Below are 27434 nucleotides of genomic sequence, written 5' to 3'. Positions count from 1 at the left end.
ATTGTTCTTTCAATACTCTTTCCGATTTTTCTCGCGTTTTTGGTTGCCTTTGGTTTTATCATCAATCATTGTGATCTAAAACATAGTCTAGTAATAGAGCTATCTAAACACTAAAAAGCCACAAAAAGCACAGGGTAAACAACATGCGGGAAAGACCTTCAGAACACAACCAAAAACACACCGAAAGACACTAAAGGCTAACACCGAAATCCATTCCAAGCATCCATAAAGCATTAAAAAGAAACATGCCATGCCAGCAATATAAGAATAAAAAAATCTCACCGAAATGCACGATAACCTGAGTAGAAAACTATTGGAGAGCGATCGATGCTCTCCGAGCCTCTTAGTCTATAATGCGCCGCAGTGCCAAACGGACAGTTAATTGAATTGCTAGTTTGTGTGTCTCCTTCCTCTCCCCGCGCGTGTGTACTTCACGTACGTCACCTTTGCCATCATTATGACGCCGGTCCGGTCGCATCGCGCCTACATCTTCCTTAATAATCTGGCCGCAGTAGCCCGGCAATATCGGTCATGCACGCACGTGCAGCCAGCTAGCTTACTGACTGCGTTTAGCACGACTCTATACGCGTGCAACTGCTGAAACACACAGCGGTGTGAGCGAGAGTTTATGTTCTCTATATATACACGATAACATGTTCTCTCTTTCTCCCTCCTTCCAACTTACCTCCCTCCTCTTCTCGCTCTCCCCCTCCTCTTTTAACCAGCTCGCCCCGAATATAAAGCAATATGCAATATCCGCGAGATAAAGATGATAGGACTAAGACGGAAGGAAAGCTGCAAAAGAAAGACAAACATGGATTTGCAGGTCATGCACGGCCAGCGACCCCGCCCGGAATGCATTGTAACGGTTCATGGAGCGGATGTCTTAACGTAATTAAGATCTTCTGGGGAAGGAAGCCCAGGACATTTTTATATTTTACCTGGGGAATGTTTATTCCAAGATTTATCGAAAAAGAATACTGTAACTCCCGTATGTAAAATGTTTTATATTCAGCTTATTAAATGTATAGTATTACATAAATGTTCATGATTGTTATTATAGCATACCTGTCTACAGGTATAGTATTAGTAATAAGTTGTATAATGAGAAATTAGTCACTATGTATTGTGCGGCTATTATTATTATAGAATTAGAAGCTTTCATTAGGATTATAATATCTCTAGCTGCCGGACAGAGGAAAGGAAAACGCTGCTCGAAGAAACAAACAATTGTACATGTATATTTACCTGAAATGCTTTATCCCCAATACTTTTCAATATATCTAACTGGGTATTATGTAAATGTTTTCTATTTAGTTATGAATGCTTATAGTGTTTGGATCTTATAGTATTTTATGAGTAATGTTCATGATTTTATATAGATACATGTATACATGTATAGTATCAGGAGTTAATAATGACAAATAATTTGTCATTATTAACTCTTGATAGTATAGTTAGTATTATATATTATGAACATTATTTATAATATTATATTAATTACGTACATAAGATGAGCCTCGCTACCGCTTCGTCGCGCCACAGTATACCTTCTGCTCAGCCAACACTCTATGAAGCTCATGTCCTGCCAAAAGAGCATTAATATATAAATAATTGGTATTATCAATGCGAATATCTGGTAACTATGTCTGATTGATACTGCTTGTAAATATCAATATCAATTAGTTAAATTTAATTATAACTTCACACACTATTGATATTATTGATACTTGATATTCTTGGATCAATTGCAGCTACACCACCGACCACACCACATACACACACACGCGCGCTACCGACAGCACGCCACGCACGCCCCACACAACGCACGCACGCATGCGCCTGGCCCGCAGGCAACTACAAACAGGTGGTGGCGGTTTTTGCTTAGGTTACGTTCTGATCATCAAATGCATAAAACAACATTTAAACAACAAAAGTTTCACCTGTGTTGAAACTCATTTGAAGACTTGAGAGTAAACAACATAATAGTGTTATTATCTTTCTATTCAGACTTAACTAGGAGGCATGGCTAACGCAGCGTAAAACTAGATTCACCGAATAATCTACACATAATATACTGTTAACAACGCGCTTTGCAGACAAAGAGAGAGCGGGGAGGGGAGCGCAGTTAGGCTTCGACTTTTTCTGGCGCGAATAAGAGGAAAGATGAGAAGAGTAGATGAGACTAGGAGACGAGAGAGAGGGGAAGGGAGGGAGGGAGCGGAGGGAGGGGAGGAGGCTAGGGAGATAGAGAGCCGCGCGCGCATGCAGCACTAAATGGTAGCACCTCCCCGAGTAGACTATAATGCGTGCCCTGCTAACAGCGCAAACTATGACATCGTTTCGCCTGGTATCGGGTAGCAGATAAGATATACGTCTTTGTCGGGGCCCAATATCCCTTCACACCTCGCTTCCGTGACGGCCTGCTAGCTGTCCCTCTTGATGGGAGCATACCCACCTATGCCGCCCACCCGGTAAGTGCACGCCGGCTGACACGATGAAGGGCTGACAAGTAATACGAGTGAGCAGGCCGGCATGAGCAGACGACCATAGCATAATTCTGGGTTCCCTCTATTAGATAACCCGATTGTACGGCACAGTATTCCCGCCGCGCTACTACTTTGTCAAAATCCCGGAATTGCCAATGCGCGTTACTTAACTATATAACCTTGCTTGAGACGAACTACAGTTAACATCGCTAGGCATACTGGGTTCCTTTCATATGGGTTAAAAGGGATGACACACCCACACTTCCGGCTGTCTCTCACGGCCGGTGCCAGATACCATATTCGATATGAAGCAGTACCTGGAAGGACGACGCGAGCTGACAGAGAGAGTGCCTCGGCCCATTCAACGAGGTAATGCAACGCGCTATCGTCACTTCACCGGCGGCGATTGAGAGGCCGGATCTTGCGGCTCACGACTCGCACAGGCCCGCATTCGGCCCGTTGCCGGAAATCCAGCGACACCGCCCAGCGGCCAGGCTATAGCATGGACCGGTGGGCCCGCGATCAGCAGAAACACCTGTGCACCAGCAAGGGCGTTACACCTGTATCACCGCCCTATAGGCCATCACCACCCGTCCGCTTTACGGCGCTCCCCGTGTGGAACATTGTACGCGGCAAGGGGGAGGCGCGCTATCGTGGCTGCGATCTTTGGTTATAGCCCAAAACTCATTCTGCCTCTCACAAAACTCAATTTTGTCAAACACAAAACATGCTGCGCATTCTATCAATCGTATACCCAGCACACCTCCACGATTTTGTAAACACAAATACTTCTTGTACGCAACCTGCCATGTTCCGCGATATGAAACTCCATGAATTGCCGGTTGTCGAACACCGGTTCCCACAAAAGTCTCCAAATTGCTATGTAAAACATCACAAATCTCAATCATTTGTTTAAACAACAAAACTCTAAACGTTCTGATCAGCACCGGTATCACAAAAACATCGATCATGATTTGTGCACACCCCAATACGGCTACGCATGTAAAGAGGCTACAATATATATATATTGAACATATATATAGATGCGCATATGTGTATTTGTATTTGTATAATTAAGTATTTCTATTTGTGCAATTAAGTAAGACGCGAGGTCATTTTCTTGTTGTTGGTGTTCTATATACTCATAGGAGCTTAGCCTTGACTTCGAAGTACGATTAAATGTTATATTTGTTTCGCGAAATGTATTACTATTAAAGGACGCGAATTCATATTTTTAACGTAGAATAGAAGCATCGAAAATTACATATCGCGTTCTCGTTTAATCTCACGCATATCTTATCTATGCTCTGATGGTCGGGACGACCATCTTGAAATAATGGGAGGAGATGTAGCGAGTAAAACACGCATGACGCGATGCGTGTTTATGACAGGTAAACCGCGTCTACGTTGGAGCCCACCTGTGGGGATAATTAAATTCGCGACACCGTTTAGGTGCGACACGAAATGAGGAAAGATAATAGAAGGACACTTGTTACGAAGTCACGACGTCACGCGAGTCCCGACGTCACAAGTCACAAGTCACGAAGTCGCACCGGGGGAAACGTGTACCTAAAAGACTTATAAGGGAACGGCCCTACCGTACTCGGGTAGAGCTTGGTCGTCCCTTAGACTATCCCTCGTTTCTACTCCCATCTTAACCGCACTTTCTGTCAACTTGTATTACCGTTGTTATGGCTGAGAATAAACGCCCGTGTGGTATGTTACTCATGTAGTTACTGTTTCCATCAGATGGTTTGTGTTATATCTCCTTTCCTACTACCCTTCTTACTACCCTTAGCCTTAGATTCATAGTAGATCCATGCGGCTCCTACGTAAGAAGACCGAGCTCCGTTACACTAGTGCAGCTGCTGCGTGTTGAATAGATGCGCCACAACCCGATCGTTAATCATGTGAGTTAACGCTAAGGGTATGCGGTTTACATCGAATTGACCGGCAAATTTGGGAGTATAAAGAAGGGACCTAAGCATGAAAAGTACACAGAAACACTAATTGTATTTTCATACATTTTATTTTGTACAAATAACACACAAATATACTATTTGCTGGTGCTTGGAATTCGTGACGTAGTCATAAACGTATAAATTAATATTGCCTGCTGCTAATCAAAATTTCCTGCTATGTCGTACTGCCACCTAGCCTAAACACTTTCTCGCCCCGTTGGCCACCACGATCAAAAGATGCCGCGAAAAAGGGGTTGAACTAGTTAGTGATCGAGAACAATATATAATATCTGATACATAATATCTGATACATAATTATAGTACAAAACACTTTGAATGTGATAGAAAAATTAAAACTAATAATTATAAACATATTCTGGTGGATCTAATGGCAACGCGCCACAGTGGATCCTGCGCACACGCGCGCGTTCACGTGCTGTTTTATCAGCTAATCGTTTCAACTCCCAAGAGTTCATAAGAACTGCGTCACGAACAAATATTACTATTTATCTCCTGATTTATATACAGCTATGAATATTGGGTACCATGCACTCGCCGATCAGAAAGTTATCAACATTTTTCACACAGTAGGCCCCTAACTGCATTTTTCACCCAGTGAATGTTTCACCGCACATTGAGGTCGGGGAGCGATCAAGAACGCGATAATGATTTAGTCGCAGTAACAGGTACGGAGTGGGGTGGGGGGCTGTCTCACTAGTGAGAGTTCGGCACTTGTCACCAGTGTTTACGCTAACCCGATAAAAATGCACTATGGTATGCAGTCGTTATACATAGTATCCACATCACATAGTCATAAAATAACATAAGTCACATAGAGCACACATCACATAGCACACATCATATAGCGCATAGCACAGCACAAACATCACACCACATACACATCACATGGCAGTCATGACAGTGTAGACGCTATAGCAGCCATATCACACAATCAAGTGTTCCATCTCTACCGGTTGGCCAGAATAGGCAGGGCAATATTGTAGCGATGCAAATTCATGCGAGTGTAGTGAGTTATTTACTTGCGTTTTACAGTGGTTTGTTACAAAATTTAACGTGGAAAGTTCGAGGGAAGCTGGCTTTAATTTCGGACGCTTTATAAAACTCTTCGAAGAGCACTTAGTACAAATGGTATATGGCCCTTAGAGTTATTAGCCGTGAGTCATTAGTCATTAGTTTTAACTCATTAGTTATTGACCATGAGCCGTCGGAGTTACGGCCATTGGACCCTCACTATAAGGAAGGCGGCCATAATAGTGTAACGCATGCAGAAATATAGAAACCAGGAAAGTTGCCAGCCAGCGGGTGGCGAGGATCTTAGAGTTTGGAAGCGTGCCATAATGGCGCAAGGGTGACCAGGTGGTCACTTGGCCGATCAATGTCCGAAAACCCACCAATAGGAGAGATAGGCAAGAGGACCGGCCCGCGAGGTAGAACAGGTGTCCACCAAAAAGCCACGCCCGAGATATATATAAGGTAGAGATCCGGAGAGGCGAAGGGGGAGATGTAGGAGAAAGAGACGGAGAAGTGTCACTAGCGTACTGTTGTGCTTATTTAATAAACGCCGCTACAATATCATCTATCAGTATTCAGTATGCCTCGACTATCGATGAACAGAGCTCTTAACTACTATAGCCTTTGCTGCACTACGTAGCCTATACATCGTGTACGCGCGTACGTAGAGCAACGGAGGATGTCACCATAGACCCATATTATTCTATACGCAGCATCTGGTAAGACCAGCTATAGGTAGTCTGCAGATCCCGTCTCTATTGTCAATCTCGTCAATCTCGCCAATCTCGTCGCTTTTTAATACTATAACTACAGCATATCTAGAGTGTCAATATATTAGTAGTCCATAGTAAACAGTGCACACGTCGCTTTGTAAAGATAGACAATGTAGTACATCTGACATTGAAAGCTGTACCGCAATCGCAGATGCACAGGTACGTTTTGTTGTAGATCTGCCGTTAGGAAAGAAACGACGAGAAATGTCATTACGCGAATTTCTCAAACATAAGCATTTTGCCGTAAAAATGCTCTAGATAGTACAACGTCTCTGTGTGAGACTTTGTCATTCACTGCCAGCTAATCACAACTGCAGAGGTTCGCCACGTGTTTCGTTGTCAATACATTCGATCGGACGATATAGTTAATTATTCAATCCGAACTGCATCATTTAATCTTAAGAAAGAAAATTAATACAGCGTCCTTCACAAGGCCAACGCAAAGCGTCATTTAAATAGATATCACATCGCTTACTACATAATTATTATAATAAAATATATTAATTACACGTGTGCCTACGACTCAATGTCGCTGGCCACCTATTGTATCTTCTGATTGTATTAAAATATCATTTTCTTAGGCACTTCCCAGGAGAACTCTGACCTGCCGAAATGTCCATAGGCACTCGTGCTTTGGTATATGGGTCTGCGTAGGTCCAATTCCCTGTTTGCATAAAAACCATCATTAAATAACTGAACACATTACTAAGTCATGCTGCATGCGTGCGCGTTGGACTCAGATGCAAGAGTTAATATATTCATAGGAAACTTGGGCCGCATGGATTGGTTTTGTTAAACTTCCAATTAACTGCAACTGATAACTGAATCTGGCGGAACTATTATCTCGACGTCAACGCGAACGCAAGTACAAGCACTAGTTCCCCTTACTCGTAACCCTAGCCCTAGATCTAGCCCTACCCAAGCCCCGTCAGGCTCCGAGACCAACGTCAATACACAACGGTCTACGAACAGTATAATATAACGGATTTTCGATAAATGACCACTTATTGGAGCCAGTCCTATCATTAATTCATGCGAAGACTTACTTAACGATACGTCCCGGTCTTAGATCGAAGTTGGACTTGACTATGTTGATCAGCTCCTTCTCGGACAAATCGGACGTTCCGTACGTGAATACACTCATCGCCAGTGGCTCGGCGATACTAATGGCGTACGACAACTGTGAAATATCGGTGAGAATATGCACGTTATACGCGGAGCATTTAGCAACCTGCGTATTATGGCATGCCTGATACAGATATAGAGAGTCGTTACGTAAATTGGAGATTTTGTTACGCGCCATTTTTTACCTATGCCCCGTGCTGAATCTCGGTTGAAACGTTAATGGCGTTTTTAATCGACATGCGTTTATAATAAAAGATTGAATCCACTCACAATGGGACGCGGGGGTTCACCGACCATTGGGCGTTAGGTATATCCCAAACTTTATACTTTATATTTATATATATCGGTTTTAATTATATTTTCTTTTAGTTATTGATTACTTTATTGCAAGATTAATGTCTCATTTACTGTGCGCGGTGTGGTGCACCCAGTGTAAGATCTCACCTGAATCAGACAGCGCCTGCACAGCCCGGCCTTCACTAGCGACTTGGCGACCCAGCGGGCTGCGTACGCTCCCGACCGATCGACCTTCGTGAAGTCTTTGCCGGAGAATGCTCCGCCACCGTGAGCTCCCCAGCCTCCGTACGTGTCGACGATGATCTTACGTCCTGTTAAACCGGCGTCACCCTGCGAGCGAAGATAACTAGTGATTAGATGGGAAGAGGGAGGTGTGTTGAAACGCACCGACTCCATAAACATCATTGGCAACATCAATAATAACTGTGACCGCAACCAAGAGAATATGTTATGTTATGGACGGACTGGTTGAATTATTGAATAATTAATTAATTAATTGGCTGATCAAATCGGGCGGCCCGATGGGTGGGTGGGCCCTGGATGGACGGACTGGCGGATTTATGTACGAACATATAGGTACAATGAGTATACTGGTATCTTTACCTGTGGGCCACCAATAATAAACCTGCCCGTGGGGTTTAGGTGGTAAATGGTATTTTCGTCGATGTACCTGCTTGGAATCGTTGTTTTGATGACCTACAAAATAAAATGTAAAACATAAAAATGCGTTTTCATTCAACGCATGTTTGCTTTTGCCCCGATTACATTACTCTCTCGCGCGCGCTTTCTCTCTTTCTCCCCCCCCCCCTCTCTCTCTCTCTCTCTCGCGCGCGCTCTCTCTCTCTCTCTCTTGCTCTCTCGCTCTCTATTTCTCTCTCGCGCGCTCTCGTCGTTTCTCTTCTCTTTTTCTCTCCCTCTTTCTTTTCCACGCTCTCCCGGCCGCTTTCTCCCTCCCTCATTGTTCTACTTTTTGACAGCGTGCAGCACGTACCAACTCGACTAGGTCCTTCCTCAGCTGTTCGTTAGTGACTTCTTCGTCGTGTTGGGTTGACACGACAATGGTATGAACTCTTAGAGGAACGCAAGCGCCATGCTCAAACATGTACTCACATGTAACCTGCAAGATTCGTTCGGCCCTTATAGCACAGATGGCAGTCGATACTGTTAGGTTTCAAGTGTCAAGTCGATGTGTTTTATTGGTCATCATTCAAAACGCATGTTTACCACGATGATAACTTTTGAGCGACCCATCTTTAACAGCTTTTATACGTAAGATAATCCGGGACAAAGCAGCCGCGTGTTACGTATACGCTTCTTACAGTCCTAGTCTTAGTGGGAATATATATCTGAATATATATAATATTATAGAGATTATTAGATATATAATCAATAGAATGCAATCGATCTAATAATCAATAGATTTTCTTGGCCAGCATCGTCATGGTATTAATTTTAAACGAGCAAGAATGTTAGGTCGCTTACCTGAGTCTTGGTATCGGGTCGAGCCCATGGCAGGGCCCCGCTTCTTCTCAATGTTGCAATCTTGTGGTTGAGCTTGTGGGCAAGCATTAACGTGAGCGGCATGCATTCATCCGTCTCGTCGGTCGCATAGCCGAACATGATTCCCTGTGAGTCGCAATCGTAAGAAATTGAAGGCAAATCTAATGCTGAAATCTATCCATTTCAAAATATTTACAACGAGAATCTGTTTTCAGTTTGATTTTTAAAAAGTTTTTTTTATCGCATAGTACCTATACAGCTGTAGACATCGCCTATGGATACATTGTTAGTATATATAATAGTCTATTACATTAATAATATACGCGCCCGCTGTCTAAAAACGGTAACGTTCAACTACCGTATAAATTGACTGCGAAATGTGATATGCACAGCTACATTGTACAACGGAGTGTAAGCCTACGCACCCCAACCACGTATCAGCTGTTCAGCTGGTTAGGTAAGACTCGGAAGCCTTCGTTTAGTACATAGGTTGTCGTATGACAATCTGCCAAATCATGCACCCTACCCACCTGGTCGCCTGCTCCAATGTCGTCCTCGTGTCTGTTCTCGTGCACGGCCTGAGCGATCTCGGAATTCTGTTGTTCTATAGCAATCAGCACGTTGCACGTGTGGTAGTCAAATCCTACGCACAGAGAAACCGACGGCTAAACCTCACCACTAGCACAAATTAGACGAGAAAACATTGTTGTTGCACATAGAACATGGCAACAGACGCACGCACATACGTACAAACACGCGCACGCACGCACGCACGCACGCACGCACGCACGCACACACACACACACACACACACATATATATATATATATACTAATTGTACGATACTTATCTCTTTAAGATTATTTACTCGTGATATATATATAATTATGTATTACACGGCAGTTATAATGCCGACGTCATGAATATTTCTAGCGTCTACCACGCGATAGTGTTGTGTTTACAGGCCGGCCTTAGGCCGAACATAAAATGGGCATAAAAAAACGCGAAACGTAACCGGTTTCCGTTCTAGAAGTTCGGCACAAATGCAGACGACGATTTGCTATACACGTGTGTGGCTTCTAACTAAAACTAAATAATGCAGAATGCGGCCTACCTTTCGTGGAATCGTCGTAGCCTATATGTTGAATTGTGTCACGGATGACTTTTTGATAGTCCACAACACCGTTTGACGTTATCTCGCCACATATCATTACCATGCCCGTCTTTGTGACTGTCTCTGTAAATGAATACAACGTGATTAGCTTGAGTTATACTATCATAGTGCCAGTTTATCTTGAATGATGCTTTTGTGCTTTTTAGGTATAAGACCATATGCACAACGTTTTTATTCATTAGAAGTGCAGGCTGATATATTGAGATAGAATGGCTTCCAGGAAATAGTTACCGCCATCTATTAGCCATGTTAGAAAAGTAATTTGTTATAGGCCTTTGCAGTTGCGATACGGTTTTACAAAACTCTTAAATACGTTTGTACAGTAAATGATATCATTACCATTATGCATAAATAATTTCATGCCTGGAATGAGAGAGACTGAGAGGGAGAAAGAGGAGAGAGGGTAGATTAGGAGTGAGACCGAGAGAGGGCGAGGGAGAGAAAGACAGAAAACGAAGGAGTATCACATGTTTTTCATTATTTAACAGCTCAAGCCCATGTTGATATATCCTTTGTTGTTGTACCGTCTTTAAATAATTAAATAAATAAATAAATTGACATGACTGCAGGCGAAGCATGATGGAAGGAAGAATAAATAAAGAGAATATGTGAGAAATGGAGCTTACCGCATGCGACCTTGGCGAAGGGGTCTTGCTTAAGGTGGGCATCCAACACAGCATCGCTAATTTGGTCGCATATTTTGTCTGTAAGTGTAAGCATCAAAGATAGGGTTACTCGTTTACGTATCATCTTCGTCAATAAAAGCTTTGCATATCCACTCAGAGTGGGGCTCTGATTTCCACATGATCTGGTACGTTCTTATGTTTGATCTTATCATTGTTTCATTATGCCTATAGCTTTCTATTAAGCCCATAGTTACGCTGAGGTGGTCTATGTCCCCCAGGGTACTGCCGGAACGTACCCTGGGTACGGTCCGGTATACCGGAACGTACCCTGGTACTATCTAATATGCCGGACCGTATCTCGCCTACTCCACTAACGAGTCTAGGGAGTCGCCTACGCCTACTCCCTAACCCTAACCCTAACCATATCAGATAGTTACCAGGGTACGTTCCGGCAGTACCCTGGGGGACATAGACCCTATATGAGCTATAGTTACAGGGCTTGGCAACGAGTGACGAAAACTCTGCCACGATCTTGGATGGTTCATCTTGTTGGGTGGATACGATATAGTCGTCACCAGCAGCGCCCCCTACTCCTAGCGAGAATGCATAAACGTGCACAACGATCTCTGTTTTTGGTCCCAACAAAGCCTGTCCAACTTGCGTGCCGCTTGTATCATGCAGGTTTCAACCAGTACCAACCAGATGTGTTGTCAGATGTGTGTCACCACGTTATCGCGTAGTCGAGTTACGAGCAAACATGAATTAATGAGCGTCTTGAACGTGATAACATTGGATCTAGTTGCGTCCAGCGCGATCCGCCCGCCAAAGTGACGCTTTGGTGCAGTTTATCTACGAGCGAATAGCTTGGGGCTAAGATAATATTATGTCCTTCTGAAGGTCCCACAATAAATGTTTATTTTTATACGTTTCATAGCGAGTTCTCTTATCCTACCACGAAAACGTCCTACTTAAAGATGCCTCTCGTGTTTGACTTGTTGATTGCTGCACCCCTCGGGCATGTCCAATGTTGGCTATTGGCCAGGTAGCATATAAAAAGTGTGAAGCGGCTTCAGGCCATGGGCAAATACCCGCTATAACAGCTGTTTATAGGACATTGACAATAATAAATCATGATTACGGTGTACATACATCGATTGATTGGCCTAGCTATAGGCATGCCTCGCATGCGGTTAAATTATAAAATACAAAGTCTACTAGAAGGCTACGAATTACACCGTATGACATAGCGCAACATCGTAGAGACAAACGATGGGTGTAAATACGATAAAGGTCAACGCCCGCATCGGCGCTCCGGCGAACGTATAGAACGAAGATTGAATAGATAATTTCATTAATTTGTCATCATGTGATCGCACAAAATCCCCACCTCGCTATCTGGCAAAATTGTAATCAATATTGGATGCGCCGTATGTTTATTCGCGGTTGTAGCGGGTTGTTGATACATTGGCGATAACATCTACCCTCAGCATTTATCTATATTTACTGAACGATCGGTTAGGACCAGTTACGACCGGTATTTTGTAGGCAATATATATATATATATATATATATATATATATATATATATATATATATATATATATATATATAACATATTTGACGTTTGAGTCTGACGTCGTAATAACTAGTTTGTTTTTACTTCACGGGAACGCTTCTTACCTTCGTTACATTAATTCTAAACTTTTTGTCAGCATCTTCGGCTTTTCAGACCTCTCGATCTCACCACGTACCGCTCAAAGTTAAACATAGCGTATGTACTAAGATCGTATTGATTCTGACTTTTGCATTGGACGGATCGCAATGGAGCTAACGTGAATCATGTGTTGATTCAACATGCAGAAGGGTCAAAGATCTATTTCAATCTTAATCGCATTGTTCTTCCGCAAAGAAATTAGCAATAATGCATGTGTAAATGAAAATGTCTCGAACAAAATTAATGCACCAATGATTATCTATATGCCGCTCTCTGATTACTTGTACCCGTTATTAAGGCTCGCATAACATAAAACGAAAGTGTTCTGTCGTGTTTGCTTCTATGCACGGTATGTATACATATTAAAAAATATGCATGAATGGTATCCCGTAACAATAGGCACACGCGCAAAACTTGCTTACACATGAATAAACACGTGAATAAACACTAATGAACCGCGCACAAGCACACGGGTTTGTGTAACAATATTTCCTTATATTCTTATAGTTTATGAACACTTGCGTGCACATGCAATCAGAATCTTTAATGAACAATACTGCCAAATATACCGCCAATACAATCACAATATTGATACGATACTGATTGCGCAATTCGTGACACTGAAGGCGGCGCACGGAGAAGGTAGTAACTATATGTGTAGGGTGAGGGGTAGAAGTAAGCGCCAGGTAGTCGCGTTAAATGACTACTTACCGGAGGTTCCGTGATACCTAAAATATATCACTCAGTATAGACTAGGAAAGGCGTGGGCTGCGACCACACCCGCATACACGCAACTGTTAATGTGGGTAAAACTAATGAACACTAATGGAGGAACACAATTCTGATCATGCCAGAAATAACCACCGTTAACGGACCTCATACATGTTTGGGTGACCTAAATACGACATCTTTTTCTGCAGAAATGAAAATGCACTCAAACCTCTACCATCCATCCAACCCCTACCGGACCATAGGTATATATATATATATATATATATATAATACCTTTCATAGACGTTTTGATAGACTTTCAACCAATTTTACAGTTGTTTTTTTGGGGAAAAAGTGTATTTATATATATATATATATATATATATATATATATATACATTACCACATATCGTATGGAGCATACAACGTGTCCTAGAAATCGAGTCTTATCAAGTGCATGCACTGGCGGAGAGTGTACAATGATAGTATCAGGGGTTCAGCGGAAAGCTATATACTGCAAGTGAAGACTGTTTGAGATTATAATCCACGAGTCTCATTATAACTATCTAGCATCCTTTATTGACACATTTGCGGGACGATGTGGGTATAACGAAACGAATTGTGTACTTAATTGTACACTCAATTAATTGTGTACTTAATTACTCTCTCTCTCTCTCTCTCTCTCTCTCTCTCTCTCTCTCTCTCTCTCCCTCTCTGTCTATCTATCAACCAATCAATCTATCTATCTATCTATCTCTATATATATACACATATATATTATATATATGCTTGGTGTTTATTAGATTAAATCACGCATTCGAAATTTCGACACGCGGATAATAATTGTTAATAATAACTCGATGAGGGATGCGTACTTTCTCGAGTTCATTCACATATTCAATATATCTTTATAAGGGCAAGCTATAATATCTTACAAAGCTATAAGCCTCGTCTACACGACAAACCTTAACTCGAGTTAAGCTAACTCGAGTTAAGCGTTAACTCGAGTTAGCGATTATGTAGCGTCTACACGACAACACCTGATAGCGATTATTACCGATTTATTATGCATGCGTGCGTGCGTGTGTGCGTGCGTGCGTGCGTGTGCACGTACACGTGCGTGCATGCGTGCGTGCGTGCGTGTGTGCGCTCGTGTGCATATGCACGTAGACGTGCATGCGTGCGTGTGTACCCACACGTGCGTGCATGCGTGCGTGCGTGTGTGCGCGCGTGTGCAGGTAGACGTTCGTGCGTGCGTGCGTGCTTGTGCAGGTACACGTGTGTGCATGTGTGCGTGCGCGCGTACGTGCGTGTGTGTGTGCAGGTACACGTGCGCGCGTGCGTGCATGCATGTGCACGTAGACACACCCACCGATGATCAGTCAGTCGGTCTACTAATACAGTCCCAACTAAAGTGCAGCTATCTATACATATGCAGTTAACAACGTTACATAGGCATAGATCTAATGACAAACCTGGATGTCCTTCTCCGACGGATTCGGACGTGAAGAGAAACGTCTCCCCATTGCTCCCGCCCATGAGTAGATCCTTCAGTTTTGCGCTCATGCTTGCCATCGGTGACACTTGCAGCGACAACTAACTCGGTGGGGTATCGACAGGTGATCTGCGGATGTAACTGTTCCACGCCCGCGCTCCGCTGCTTATAATATGCTGACGGCCGCACTTTGGCCGCCGGCTTATATATATGATAGGGTGCATAATGCGATAACCGGGTGGGTCACGTGACGCGGTGACCTTGCACCTCGCAGAGATATATCATCCCCGAACTGCGTCGAACCTGCATGACTATGCGAAAATCGAGCGTCATTATTGTCGGATAGGCCAACAATACAGGATGCCCGTACCAACGGATTCTGACCCGATTCTTGGAACTGATGCAATACGGGAACGTGCTCAGCGCAGTCACTGGCGCACGACAGCTGTGACAATTAGCCTGCGGGTGGGCAGTGTAATATGTGCTGCGTCATCACGAATAGGCACTTTCGCAGCTAGGAACCAAACCTGTTGCAAAGAATCAATGAATTCACCCTTGAAACGCAGCTTTAGAATCGAGTGTCCTTCTCACCACGTTTTTGTAGCAGTAGATTCCTATGAAATTAGCAAGTCATAGGTGTGATTTCTCAGCTTTATCTGATCTGGCCTTATATTACGTTATGGTAAACCGAGTTTTTTGCATGTGCAAAAATTGACTCTTGGCTAATTATTTGCAATGTATCTAAATGTGACCGGATATTGCCTGTTTTTTATCATTTGACTGTCTATATCTGTATAATTAAGTATACTTATTATAACAATGTATGACACCAGAAGATATAAGAGAAAAGGTCACATTAATGATGAATACTCAGTACAGCTTGCAATCATAATGAGTAATCATAAGGTTTGTCGTAATTTTAGTATCTGTAATTTCCAGTATTATTATCTATTATTTTACAAGGAGCCGTTGTGATGCACATGTGAACATATTTACATGCAACGTGTGCAGCATAAATCAATAAATTACTTTTCCAGCTCACTGCTTAGTTAAATAATTACTCATCTGAACATAATTTACGAGGAATGAAGGTCACCATTATTATTTGGTATATGTATATGGATCAGGCCCGTAGGAATTGGGGGGGGGGCAAGGGGGGCACCTGCCCCTCAATAATTTCCAGAAATTTGTTTAAGTTAATTATATATAGTTATTAATATACAGCCACTATAAAAAAAAACGCAGCGATGGCTCAATGGGAGACTGCTCGCCTCGCATGCGGAAGACTTGAAAAATGGTACACGTACACTGCTTCTCTGCTTAGCATTCAGCAAATAGAGATAGAGCGTGGAAAGTTAACTCGCAGTGCTACGAGTGGACTAACCTCCCCCCCCCCACACACACACGTACAACGCCCTGTACTATTTACTGCGAAATCAGCTGCGTGGCCTCGGGTTAAGGAAACGGAGATAGGCACCGTCCAATGCGCCACATTATACATATAGGCGCGGGAATGATTTAACTAAAAAAAAAACAGTTTTCAACATTAATACATTGATTTGTCTCGGACAAGTGCACACGTGCACGTTTCATTCTTTTTATCCCAGCATGCATGTATAATGTAACATTTGCAATGCCAGAATGCAGGAGAAAGCGCCATTTCAATATTGAAAATTCACAAATTTTCTATTCCAGAACTTTTCATAACTTCCAGTCCCCACACCGCCCACCCCAACCCCCATCTCGGCGCTACGCGCATCGCAGACTCGCAAGCGCGTCTATAACCCATTACCACCCAATGTCATATACCTTCCTACGGGCCTGATATGCATGCATCAAAAATGTTAAAAAATAATGTTCGTTTTCCTCAGTCAAAAGCAAAGTCAAAAGTATCAAAATTTTGTTCTAAACTGATTAAAACGACAATAAAATATAAAAAACAATTTGTGACGTCCCCAAGTTAGCATTCCATTGTATTCTACCATTGTCTCTGTCATATGTATACATATATGTGTATCCGACTTGACGTTAAACCTTCTCATTATTTTATCCACTATACTTGTACGCTGTATGCAACTGCGCAGGCTAACGATACAAACGAACTTTTCCCGATTGCAATGCTTAGATTGTCGGACTCGAGGTGATTATATCAATATATGTGTTAGGACAGAAAATGGCCACGTATGAAAATAAGGGTTTTTTATAATGAAATTATTGACTTTATTACATTAGTTTCATCGTCGACGATTCAGATAGGTGCTTCCATCATTACCGTTACTATATTGACCTCTATGTATTGCAGGCGATTACTTTTTATGACGGCACATTATGTAAGACATTTCTCTGCTATGCATATATATATATATCATGTCATTATTCGTTTTCACGCAGGACATTTAGTTCAAGGGCTCTTGTTAAAGTAGCCAGGGAACGCTCAGATGCCCATTTTCACAAATTTGTCACCGCCCTGACAGAGTCTTCTGCCTTCAATGCCGTTATTATGTGCACAATACTTCTCAACTCGCTCTTCATGGCATTAGAGACTGACGCTGATCTTAAAGAGAACAAGGTATGTATAGCTTTTTATCTTAATATTTTGCGTCAAATGGACAAAGTGACTAGTAAAATTAACTGCAACTATGCCGCAACGTAAACAGCATACATAGAGCGCCGAAATATTGCCTGCCAACGCTTGCGTGCGTAAATTGTGTGTTGGTATTTTGCAAATAATACTAGTACTGAGTGTGTGTGGCACACACGCGCACATGCGGCCGAACACAAACGCGCGCGCGCGCAGTCGCTATCTCGTAGAATTCTGAAACGCGTCCAGTGTTTAATTTAAATGACTAGATATTACGTATTACGTGCGGTTTGTCATATTTCCCAGCGCGCCCTATTCACTATCGCGGACGAGGTTTTTCTGGCGATCTACACGGTCGAGTTTATACTGAAGATTTATGCGGAACCGAAGAACTACTGGAAGAGCAGCTACAATCTATTCGATGTCACGGTGCTGGCGATCTCTTGGATACAGGTAACGAGGCGTCAACTTGCGATGAAGAACGTACATGGGATAAACTATAGCCACAGGTACATGCATGCTGTTGCATAAAAAACCTTACACGGACGTGAGAAACATCACACAGAGATGAGTTTCTACTCATCGCTCTGTTCGGTCCATGCGATTAAAGATTAGGTAACGCCGACTTCAATGGGCCTATAAACATGGGCCTATATATAATCCATTTCTTGATGAGAAAAATAAAATTTACGATAACAGATATGGATAACGAAACTGCGAACTACGCGTATCGATAACCATCTCTTTTCACAGATGGGATTATCACAGATCGAGTCGGACAGCGGTGGCAATGATGACTCCCAGTGGCAAGCCCTCCGCATCCTACGAGTGCTGCGTACGCTGCGAACTCTACGCACGATCTCATTTATCCGTGGATTACAGGTACACATTATTCCGCACGCCCTCATCTACGTTATTATGCGGGGTACATTGTACGGCACTGTCTATTGCTTATATAAGCAAACTGCATCACGCCACGATTTCTAATATCCAATGCTAACAGGTACAGTACATCACACAAACGCACGCGGGCTCACGCACGCATCACACGCACGCAAGACTTGTTTTTCGTCAGCATTTATGAACGGTATCACCGCTTTGCCTTTCCTTCTGGGCCACATATACTCTTCGCAAGGATGTGTAGGATAAGCTTGCTTGAACATTGTTTTTCCCATGCTTACGCGGTACCATAGATGGTGTACGGCTAATAATATCGATCTATTCCTCCCCCGTTTACTGGAAGTCAAAACTATTGTCATAATTTAACGTTCACGAGTAAACTTGCACTAGATAATGCCACCAAACTACCAGAACTGTGGATCGTATGGAAGATGTAACATACCATGTTTCTTTCAAAAACGGCCCTAGCCGTGTGTATATATATATATATATATATATATATATATATATATATAATTTATTTGTTTATATCGAACATATTCTCTTGTTAGGTAAACCAAAGTTCATTAAACGAAGCATATTATCGAAAGTGTAAAAAAAAGTTTTTATTCACTCCTCATGAGTATGTCTAACACAGGTCCTGGTCACGGCTTTGATGGACACCATTCGAACGTCGGTCATTAACATTATCATGTTGCTGCTACTGATGATGTTTCTCTTCGCCATCATGGGCTACTACTTCTTCGGCTACAAGGCCGATAGCGACAAGGAGCACTGGGGCACATTGGGCGACGGCATGTTGACGCTCTTCACCTTCGTTACGGTACGGGTGTTACCTGCGGTACGGTACGGGTGTTACCTACGGTACGGTACGGGTGTTACCTACGGTACGGTACGGGTGTTACCTACGGTACGGTACGGGTGTTACCTGCGGTACGGTACGGGCGTTACCTACGGTACAATTCGCGCGTTGTCGTGAACACGGATGATGAAAGAACACACACATATACACACAGACAAACACACACATACACACACACACACGCGTGCACGCATACACACACACACACACAACGATGCAGTAGGCTACTTGCAATTTTATCACAAATAAAAATGTGATACAATGGCCTCTAAAATCACACGTAATTGAAGTTTACGTTCATGCCCCCTGGCTTCAAATCCCTGGCTTTAATTCTGAGGGTTAGTTGTTTGAAGCCAGGGGGCATGAACGTAAACTTCAATTACGTGTGATTTTAGAGGCAATTGTATCACATTTTCATTTGTGATAAAATTGCAAGTAGCCTACTGCATCGTTGTGTGTGCGTGTGTGTGTGTGTGTGTGTGTGTGTGTGTGTGTGTGTGTGTGTGTGTGTGTGTGCGTGTGTGTGTGTGTGCGTGTGTATATGTGTGTGTTTGTGTTTGTACGTGTGTATATGTGTTTGTTCTTTCGTCATCCGTGTTCATGGCAACGTGCGAATTGTTTGAATCATTCCTTTTCGATTATATCTATAATCTATAACGCATTGTAGTTGTATTACGATTCTATTCCAATGTCTGCTGACCTGATGAAGAGATGTAATTTCGAAAGCTTGTGAATTAAAATTTTAACACCCTTATTCTATACTTTGACTTTGTTTTTATCTGCATGGGTGTTCGTGTCTGTGTGACTTTACTTCTATATATATACATATAAATCAGGGGTTAATATTAACCCCTGATATATATATATGTATACTACAACTACAAGAACCAACTCTGTCTAAGAGAGAGAGGGGGGGAGAGGAGGAGAGGAAGAAGAAAGATGCCCTAATGGTGGATCATTTCATTTAGCTTTTAAAGGAATTTCAAGTATTCCATTTTGTCTGACATCTCGGCATTTATTTCATATACGTATGAATTGTATACGTATCAAACACGTATTTATTTCATATTTAATTGAAATCGACATCCTCGTTCACTGTCTATTGTTTATGTTATCTGATAGGTCGATGGATGGACAGATTTGCAGAATGCACTGGATTCGAAGAATCAAACAGGCAGCCGCTACTATACAGTTTTGTTTATCTTTCTTGGCCACTTCATCTTCACCAACGTCTTCATTGGCGTTATCATCATGAACATAAGCGAGGCAACAGAAAGCTACGAGGTGCCAGCCTGATCCAGTAGAGGATATGTTATGCTACCTATATTCTTATGCCTATTGACCGTGATATACAAGATATGCGCTACTACAGCTCAAAAATCCCGAGACACTCTCACGACATTACATTTGCTTTTGAGCGTTTCGTTGTGTTCGTTCAACCTGAAGAATCACGTCCCCTAAAGTCATTATAAAGACATGCTTTGAATCACATTATGCCAAAAGCTTTTAACCCCGCTAACGTTTGAGCTAATTCGATTTCATTTTCACTAATCATAGCATGCCTTACTACAATACGCAGTACTGTATAGTTGCACTTTTACTTCTTCCTATAGAAAAACTAGGGGGTCGAAGCTTATCTCTCCCTGTAGGCCTAGGTGTGGCAACATGACAGGTTACTTTCATTTTCTTGCTGGCAGAATGAATTGCGGATAGAGCGTGAAGCCATCGTGAAGCACAAAAAGATGTACATGATCCAGCGACAGCACCAAGATGTCCAGCAGATGATGCAGAAACAGGTTAGATAAGCATAGCAACTCACATAGTTACTCTCACTTCAGGGTAAAATCATGTTTAGACTGCCAGTGAATAGTCAAATGCACGGCATTCTCGCTCTTGCCTGCAAAAGTCCACCTATTTTACAGGCATCTTCCAACTATAAGAACTTCAACGACATGGTGGAAGACTTTCAAAACACGCTGCGCCATGACGACTACATAATGATGGTGGATATGTGCACGAACCTGACGTGGATGGAAACGCTGTCACGGACCCTCGACCACATAGATAACACTATGTATCGGTACGTACCTGCCCCCTCCCCCCCCCACGCGCCCGGTCCATACGTTTCAATGACTCTTGCACACCTGCCATCGCATCTCTCTCATGTACGCCTGCCTTCAGCATTTTAAAACCCTACTTATACATGTGCACTGCTGGCAAAGTCTCATTCACGGCCTCGAATTTCACATCTCACGCACGTACGTTTACCTAGCTTGCCTCACACATCTCTTTCATGCATAGATACTGGGTTCCACATCTCACGTCCTATGGGTGCATGCGCAAGATTACTCCTACTTACTTTTATATGTCGTTGTTAGAATGTTAACGTTTTTACAATATCATTACCTATCAACGTGACCATATTGTAACGTGAACTACACAGGTGCCGAATTCTGATAATGCCGATAAATTGTCAGATTAGTCCAAATACAATGCAAGACTCTGAAGGGTAGCAGCAATTCTCTGAGCTTGACTCCACTCACTCCTATACACCATATATAACCTACATTTTTTCGGCAGCTTCAAAACATGCAGTTTGTTTGTGACTTTGATTCTTACTATCTCGCAGGCGTGTGTACAATCATTATGCTGCTAGACTAACCACGTTTACGTTTCAGTTTGCAGCAGCTTCAGTTTGAGATTGTGAACTTGCTGGCACATCAGATGGAAACAAAGCTCAAGAAAAGATATGGCCTGTGATCACAGTTGCACATTGCTTACAAAACAAACAATTACTTATAATTACTGTACGAATATAGCTTATATATCAAACGGTTTCCTGTTTCAAATGAATACGTGTCTGGTTCATATATTCACAACACAGGCACAAAATTATCAAGCTATCCATCAGAAACCCACTATTTATTGATCATGTAGCTATGAGTAAATGCAATACACTATACGTGACATTTAAAAAAAAAAAAATTTCCAACTTCATCATGATACTATATAAAAGCAAATTATACTATGCAAAATTACTATTGCAGTGGGCCTTACGATGAAAAAACAACAAAACCACATTTTAACACTGTGTTCTGAATTTTTTTCTTTTAAATTGAGCAAATGAGAAACTTGAGCCATCCCAAATTTTGCCATTATTTTGAAACACGTAAAATATAGAAAATAAATGTAGAAATATAGAATAAGGTGTCAAATTTAAATGTCTCTTCATCAGGCTATACAAAAACAAACTATTTGTTAAAAACAACCTGGTTGTTTTTGTATAACCTGATGAACAGAATTACTCTCGAAAACTCGCTAATTAAAATTTGACACCTCATTCTATTTTTCTATATTTATTTTCTATATATATATATACGAAATGTAATTTTAGTAGAACTTCATATAGACATGTTAGAGACAATTTAGCTGTAAAAAATTAAACCTTTTCACATTATTCATATCTTATGCTTATACCATTATTTAGCACTAAAAAGTATGTTATGTTAATTTATGATACAAGAATTTTAAAGGCACCTTCCTTTGATGTAGGAACTTTTACGCATTCGTAAACTTTTCAATGATTATCTGGTGTTGAGGAAATATCTTGACCATTTCTTTCCTTGTCAACATTTCCATATCACGTTGGTCAAAACCTTGAAAAATTAAAGATTTATGCAATATATGAAATAGGTGTTCATGAATATGATAATACTGAAACAACAGTGGTTTTAAGTTTTTTCTACTGCTGCAATGATGAGTGTACACCTAACAAAAATTACAATTATCCATAAACACCAGGCTACTAGAAATTTTTATTGAGATTTATCCTGACGAAATATTTTTTGCAACCGACCTGTTGTCTCTGTCAAGCTGTTGTCTTCGTTAAGGTAACGAACAATTTAGCGGGATATACACTGGTTGTCCTAACTAGCGTGTCGGTGTTGTATTAATGATTTATCGTGTAATAAACATGTTTAATATTGACAATTAAATCTGATCACAATACGCCCAAACACCAACCCAGTTAATATGAGCTCTCGTGCTACTTTAAGAAACATTCAGTGTGTGTCATATTGACGTTATATGGTTATTGAGGCATTGGGATATGTAACGTACCCAACAAATCACGTACAGCAGTGAAGAAACACAACCAATTTTTTTCAACAAGACATAAGCCTTGCCAACCATGGTTTTACCTATCACAAAGATTTGTAGATTCTATAACCTTCAAACTCAAAGTGGGTAACTCTATGAACTGTAGCCCATTGTACACATACCAGGCACGCAGCAACTTATTGCCAATGTGTAGGATGCCTTGTCCTTCATATCAAGTGCGAACCATGTGTCAGGCGGAATGACGCAGTCTAATGATGACTCAGCATCAACAAACGGATCACCAAGTTGCTGCAGATGATAGGTGCCATCTGGCAGAATCATGTGAATCTGTAAAATTATAAACATCATATGACAACATATTATGATGACCATGATATAAAGATTTATATTCTTCTCTTACGCTTGTTTGTCTTATTTTTTGTCGCATCCCATTTTGTAGTGAACTAAGTAGTGGAAGTGTGTTAAATGTAAATTAACGGGAAATGTGGAAAGTGTTAGATGTAACACAGACAGCCATCGTCGTATCGACGGGCAGCTTCCACTCCATTATCCAAGTGGTGGATCAAAACACAAATTTCATACTATGTGATTAGTTAGTTGACCGTGACCAAATGCTAAATAACAACCCAACCTATGTCAATTAAAAGAAGATGTATGCCACACAATTACAGGTTCAGAATAGATTGTTCACAATTCTGAAGTTTTAAATGCTCGGAAAACCAGATGTTTTTTGGTGGAACGTGACTCGTGTGCACGGCATGAACCTAGTGGCACCTCTAATGTACTGTATCTAGTAGACTAAATTGTGCTATAGTGACACTGTTGAATAAAGATTACTTGCTTATGTATGTCAGCACAAATACATGGTGTTGTAGTAATGTGCCTTACCAGCCAAGACAATATCGGCAACACAAGACATAACAGCACTGAACCAGTAACAACACTACCAAGCACCACAACGCCAACAGTGTGCTAGAGTATTTATAGTCTATATTTATTCCAGTCAGTGTGAATAGTCTCCGTGTAGCTAGTAAAGTGTTAACTTTCTGGGTGCTGCCACACGCCCAGCTATGGTGCTACCATAATATATGGCATATTTTGTTTCTGAAATTACAAAATTCTGGATTCCAAAGAAGTTGGATATGGGATTGCAGACCTATATTTACAATAGTGTCGCATAACATATGGATTAATGACGCTGAGAGGGTCTATGTCCCCCAGGGTACTGCCGGAACGTACCCTGGGTACGGTCCGGTATAATACCGGAAGTTCGGAACGTACCCTGGTACTATCTAATATGCCGGACCATACCTCGCCTACTCCACTAACGAGTCTAGGGAGTCGCCTACGCCTCCTCCCTAACCCTAACCCTAACCCTAACCATATCAGATAGTTACCAGGGTACGTTCCGGTATACCGGACCGTACCCAGGGTACGTTCCGGCAGTACCCTGGGGGACATAGACCCTAGATGAGCATTAATGACCTGTAATGTTCCCCCTTTATGATGTGTCCAAAATTCCTGTGTACCTTTCATCCTATGCCAGGGACTCCAGTCAGTTGTTTCCAAGAGATAATAAATGTCTGTATAACAAAAAAATGTACTTTTTTTAAGCATGTGCATTCTGAAAAACTGATCTCACACATGACAACCCTAACAAATATAGAAACAGTTATATGCATATGAGTACCCTGACATTAAGAAACTGTGTAGACACGTTTTCTTTCAAAAATAACTGATGCATCAGTGCCACCATAAAGTTACATTAAGATACCATACATCTCAAACATATAGTTATGCGAGTTCTGGGTCTTAGTAAAATGAAAAGCCTGTCAACGTCCATTAATCATAACAGGTGCTGCATAAACTAAATAGTTATACATACATGCACACACGCACGCACGCACGCACGCACACACGCACGCACGCAAGCACGCACACACGCACACACACACACACACACAAACACACGCACACACACGCACACACACGCACACATATATGATATATATATATACACATATACACACATATATATATATGTATGTATGTATAAAACATGTTTAATTATCCATACATTGTACTAAACAACATTTGATATAGCTTCACATACATGAGAACGTTTCTCTCTCCTCGCCTTGGTGTGTTGAACTATAATTATTACAGGGAGAATCAAACACCAATCGCCAATAGCCATTTTCAATAGGATGCCGTTGAAGGTTGAGAGCTTTAATAATGGTTTCAACATCACTGCTAAATCTAAAAGAATAGAATATATACATCATGTCCACATATACGTCTTACAGCAAATATGATTTTCCCATGGTATATATTTACTAAAGATAAAAATATAAATTTTGTGTAAACTCTATTAAAGTTTGCTTCTTTGAGTTTACAGTCCTCAAAACAGTTGGCACTAGAATGTTTTGACCTAATCTAAAACAATTTTGACCAATCAGGTCACAGTGCGATATTCTCTGTGCCCACTCAGGCTGAGAGGGTCTATGTCCCCCGGGGTACTGCCGGAACATACGCTGGTACTATCTAATATGCCGGACCGTACCTCGCCTACTCCACTAACGAGTCTAGGGAGTCGCCTACGCCTACTCCCTAACCCTAACCGGGAGCTAACCCTAACCCTAATCCTAACCCTAAGGCCTAACCATATCAAATAGTGACCAGGGTACGTTCCGGTATACCAGACCGTACCCAGGGTACGTTCCGGCAGTACCCTGGGGGACATAGACCCTATGAGCCCAACTCAGAGCAGAAAAAATACATGTGCAGTGCTAATATAGTAATAGACCCGTTACTAATAACCGACCAGGAACACACCTATAACCAATACGCGGCACCATCTACCACTGCTCAAATGTGAAAGAAGACACTCCACCTTCAAACATATGACTAAATTAGGCATCTATATATGCATTACTATATATATGAAAATAAACAATGTATGTAAAGACAGACAGGTTTTCTAAGACAACAAGGTTGAGCTGACAGTTACCAGAAGACGAAATGAAGCAGTCTTACTACCTTGCCATGTTTTATCAGCGATGCTCTTTCACAGTGAGTCACAACTCTTTTTATGTCCAATTCCAGTGGTAACGTCTGATGGATCTTAATGAATGGTAATGCTAGCAGCGGGTGTGTCTAACATTTCTTTGAGGAAAAAACATCGAAGTAAGATTAACATTCTCACATTCAAGCCTGACACACAAGAACAATTTTTAATGTAAGAACCTTTAATAAAAATCACAAAGTGAATACACAAGCACACACTTTTATGTGTGCACCTGCTTGCACTGCATTGCAGTGGGCTAGGTCGTGTGAAGACATGAGTTATACCTGAAACCTACAATCTCGAGTTATGTGCAATACCAATATGCTGAGTGCGAGCAACGCTGATTGGGCAGTTGGGCCACATCTATTACCCATCTGATTACAGTGACTAGATTGTGAATGCCTATTTTCTTTTAAAAAGCAATGTAGTTTTGTGTATAAAATATGGAAAGTACACTAACTCTGACTTCAGCACTATTGTGACACTGATAGTTTACAAGCAGTGCACAAAATACTATTACTCGAGTAATATGATAACAAAGAGACCGCCATCGTGACAGTACTGTCGCTGTTTACATTTTATTCCCAGAGGTGCCAGAGGCATTCTTTGTTCCTAGAAGAACATATTTGCATTATGATATAAATATAGGCATCCTGCACTAAACTACATATTTCTGCTGCAGACAGTCTTGGGCAAGCATCGCTTTGCCTCTAGGCTATGGTAAGTGGAAGTTCTTAAGCACTGCCCTTTTGAGTTCAAAATATTTTCTCATTTATGTACATATAGACAGTTCAGTGTGTACCAGTGAACGTCTCACTTCAAAACCATACATATCAATGAACAGTTACCCAAAGTGCTTTTTTAATTGGCTGTGGCTACGGGTACGGCAGCCGTATCTTAATGTCTCGAGGCTGGAGGTACGGCAGTCCATTCGCTTTCATACTTAACGAGAACAAGTGCCGCAGAGCGACAGCGCTCATCTAACGTCTACTGCGGTGACTCTGTGGT

At 41.7% G+C, this 27434-nt stretch overlaps 3 protein-coding genes across 3 annotated transcripts; 1 reads left to right on the top strand and 2 right to left on the bottom strand.

The window, feature by feature from the left end:
- Nucleotides 1–4503: 4503 nt before the first annotated feature.
- On the bottom strand, nt 4504–15198 carry LOC106810569. The gene is made up of 10 exons (XM_014813957.1): nt 14878–15198; nt 10978–11055; nt 10292–10414; nt 9708–9820; nt 9160–9303; nt 8669–8794; nt 8281–8373; nt 7825–8007; nt 7302–7435; nt 4504–6919 (listed from the first exon to the last, which is right to left on the bottom strand). The coding sequence occupies exons 1-10, from the start codon at nt 14975–14977 to the stop codon at nt 6817–6819; spliced, it is 1197 nt and encodes a 398-aa protein (XP_014669443.1). The 5' UTR covers nt 14978–15198; the 3' UTR covers nt 4504–6816.
- Nucleotides 15199–17739: 2541 nt separating this feature from the next.
- Nucleotides 17740–22042, top strand: LOC106810561 (cation channel sperm-associated protein 3-like). Its single transcript, XM_014813948.1, has 7 exons — nt 17740–17931; nt 18232–18360; nt 19016–19201; nt 20363–20524; nt 20938–21036; nt 21163–21320; nt 21919–22042. Exons 1-7 carry the CDS (start codon nt 17740–17742, stop codon nt 21998–22000), a joined length of 1008 nt encoding a protein of 335 aa, XP_014669434.1. The 3' UTR covers nt 22001–22042.
- Nucleotides 22043–22132: 90 nt separating this feature from the next.
- On the bottom strand, nt 22133–26551 carry LOC106810575. Its single transcript, XM_014813968.1, has 5 exons — nt 26399–26551; nt 25473–25618; nt 24845–24942; nt 23521–23686; nt 22133–22896 (listed from the first exon to the last, which is right to left on the bottom strand). The coding sequence occupies exons 1-5, from the start codon at nt 26404–26406 to the stop codon at nt 22799–22801; spliced, it is 516 nt and encodes a 171-aa protein (XP_014669454.1). The 5' UTR covers nt 26407–26551; the 3' UTR covers nt 22133–22798.
- Between the last annotated feature and the right edge of the window lie 883 nt (nt 26552–27434).

This window comes from Priapulus caudatus, unplaced genomic scaffold (assembly GCF_000485595.1).
Source record: "Priapulus caudatus unplaced genomic scaffold, Priapulus_caudatus-5.0.1 Scaffold454, whole genome shotgun sequence".
NCBI classification, from domain to species: Eukaryota; Metazoa; Priapulida; class Priapulimorpha; order Priapulimorphida; family Priapulidae; genus Priapulus; species Priapulus caudatus.
Note: the sequence above shows the minus strand (reverse complement) of the source record. Positions and strands in the feature narration are given on the sequence as shown.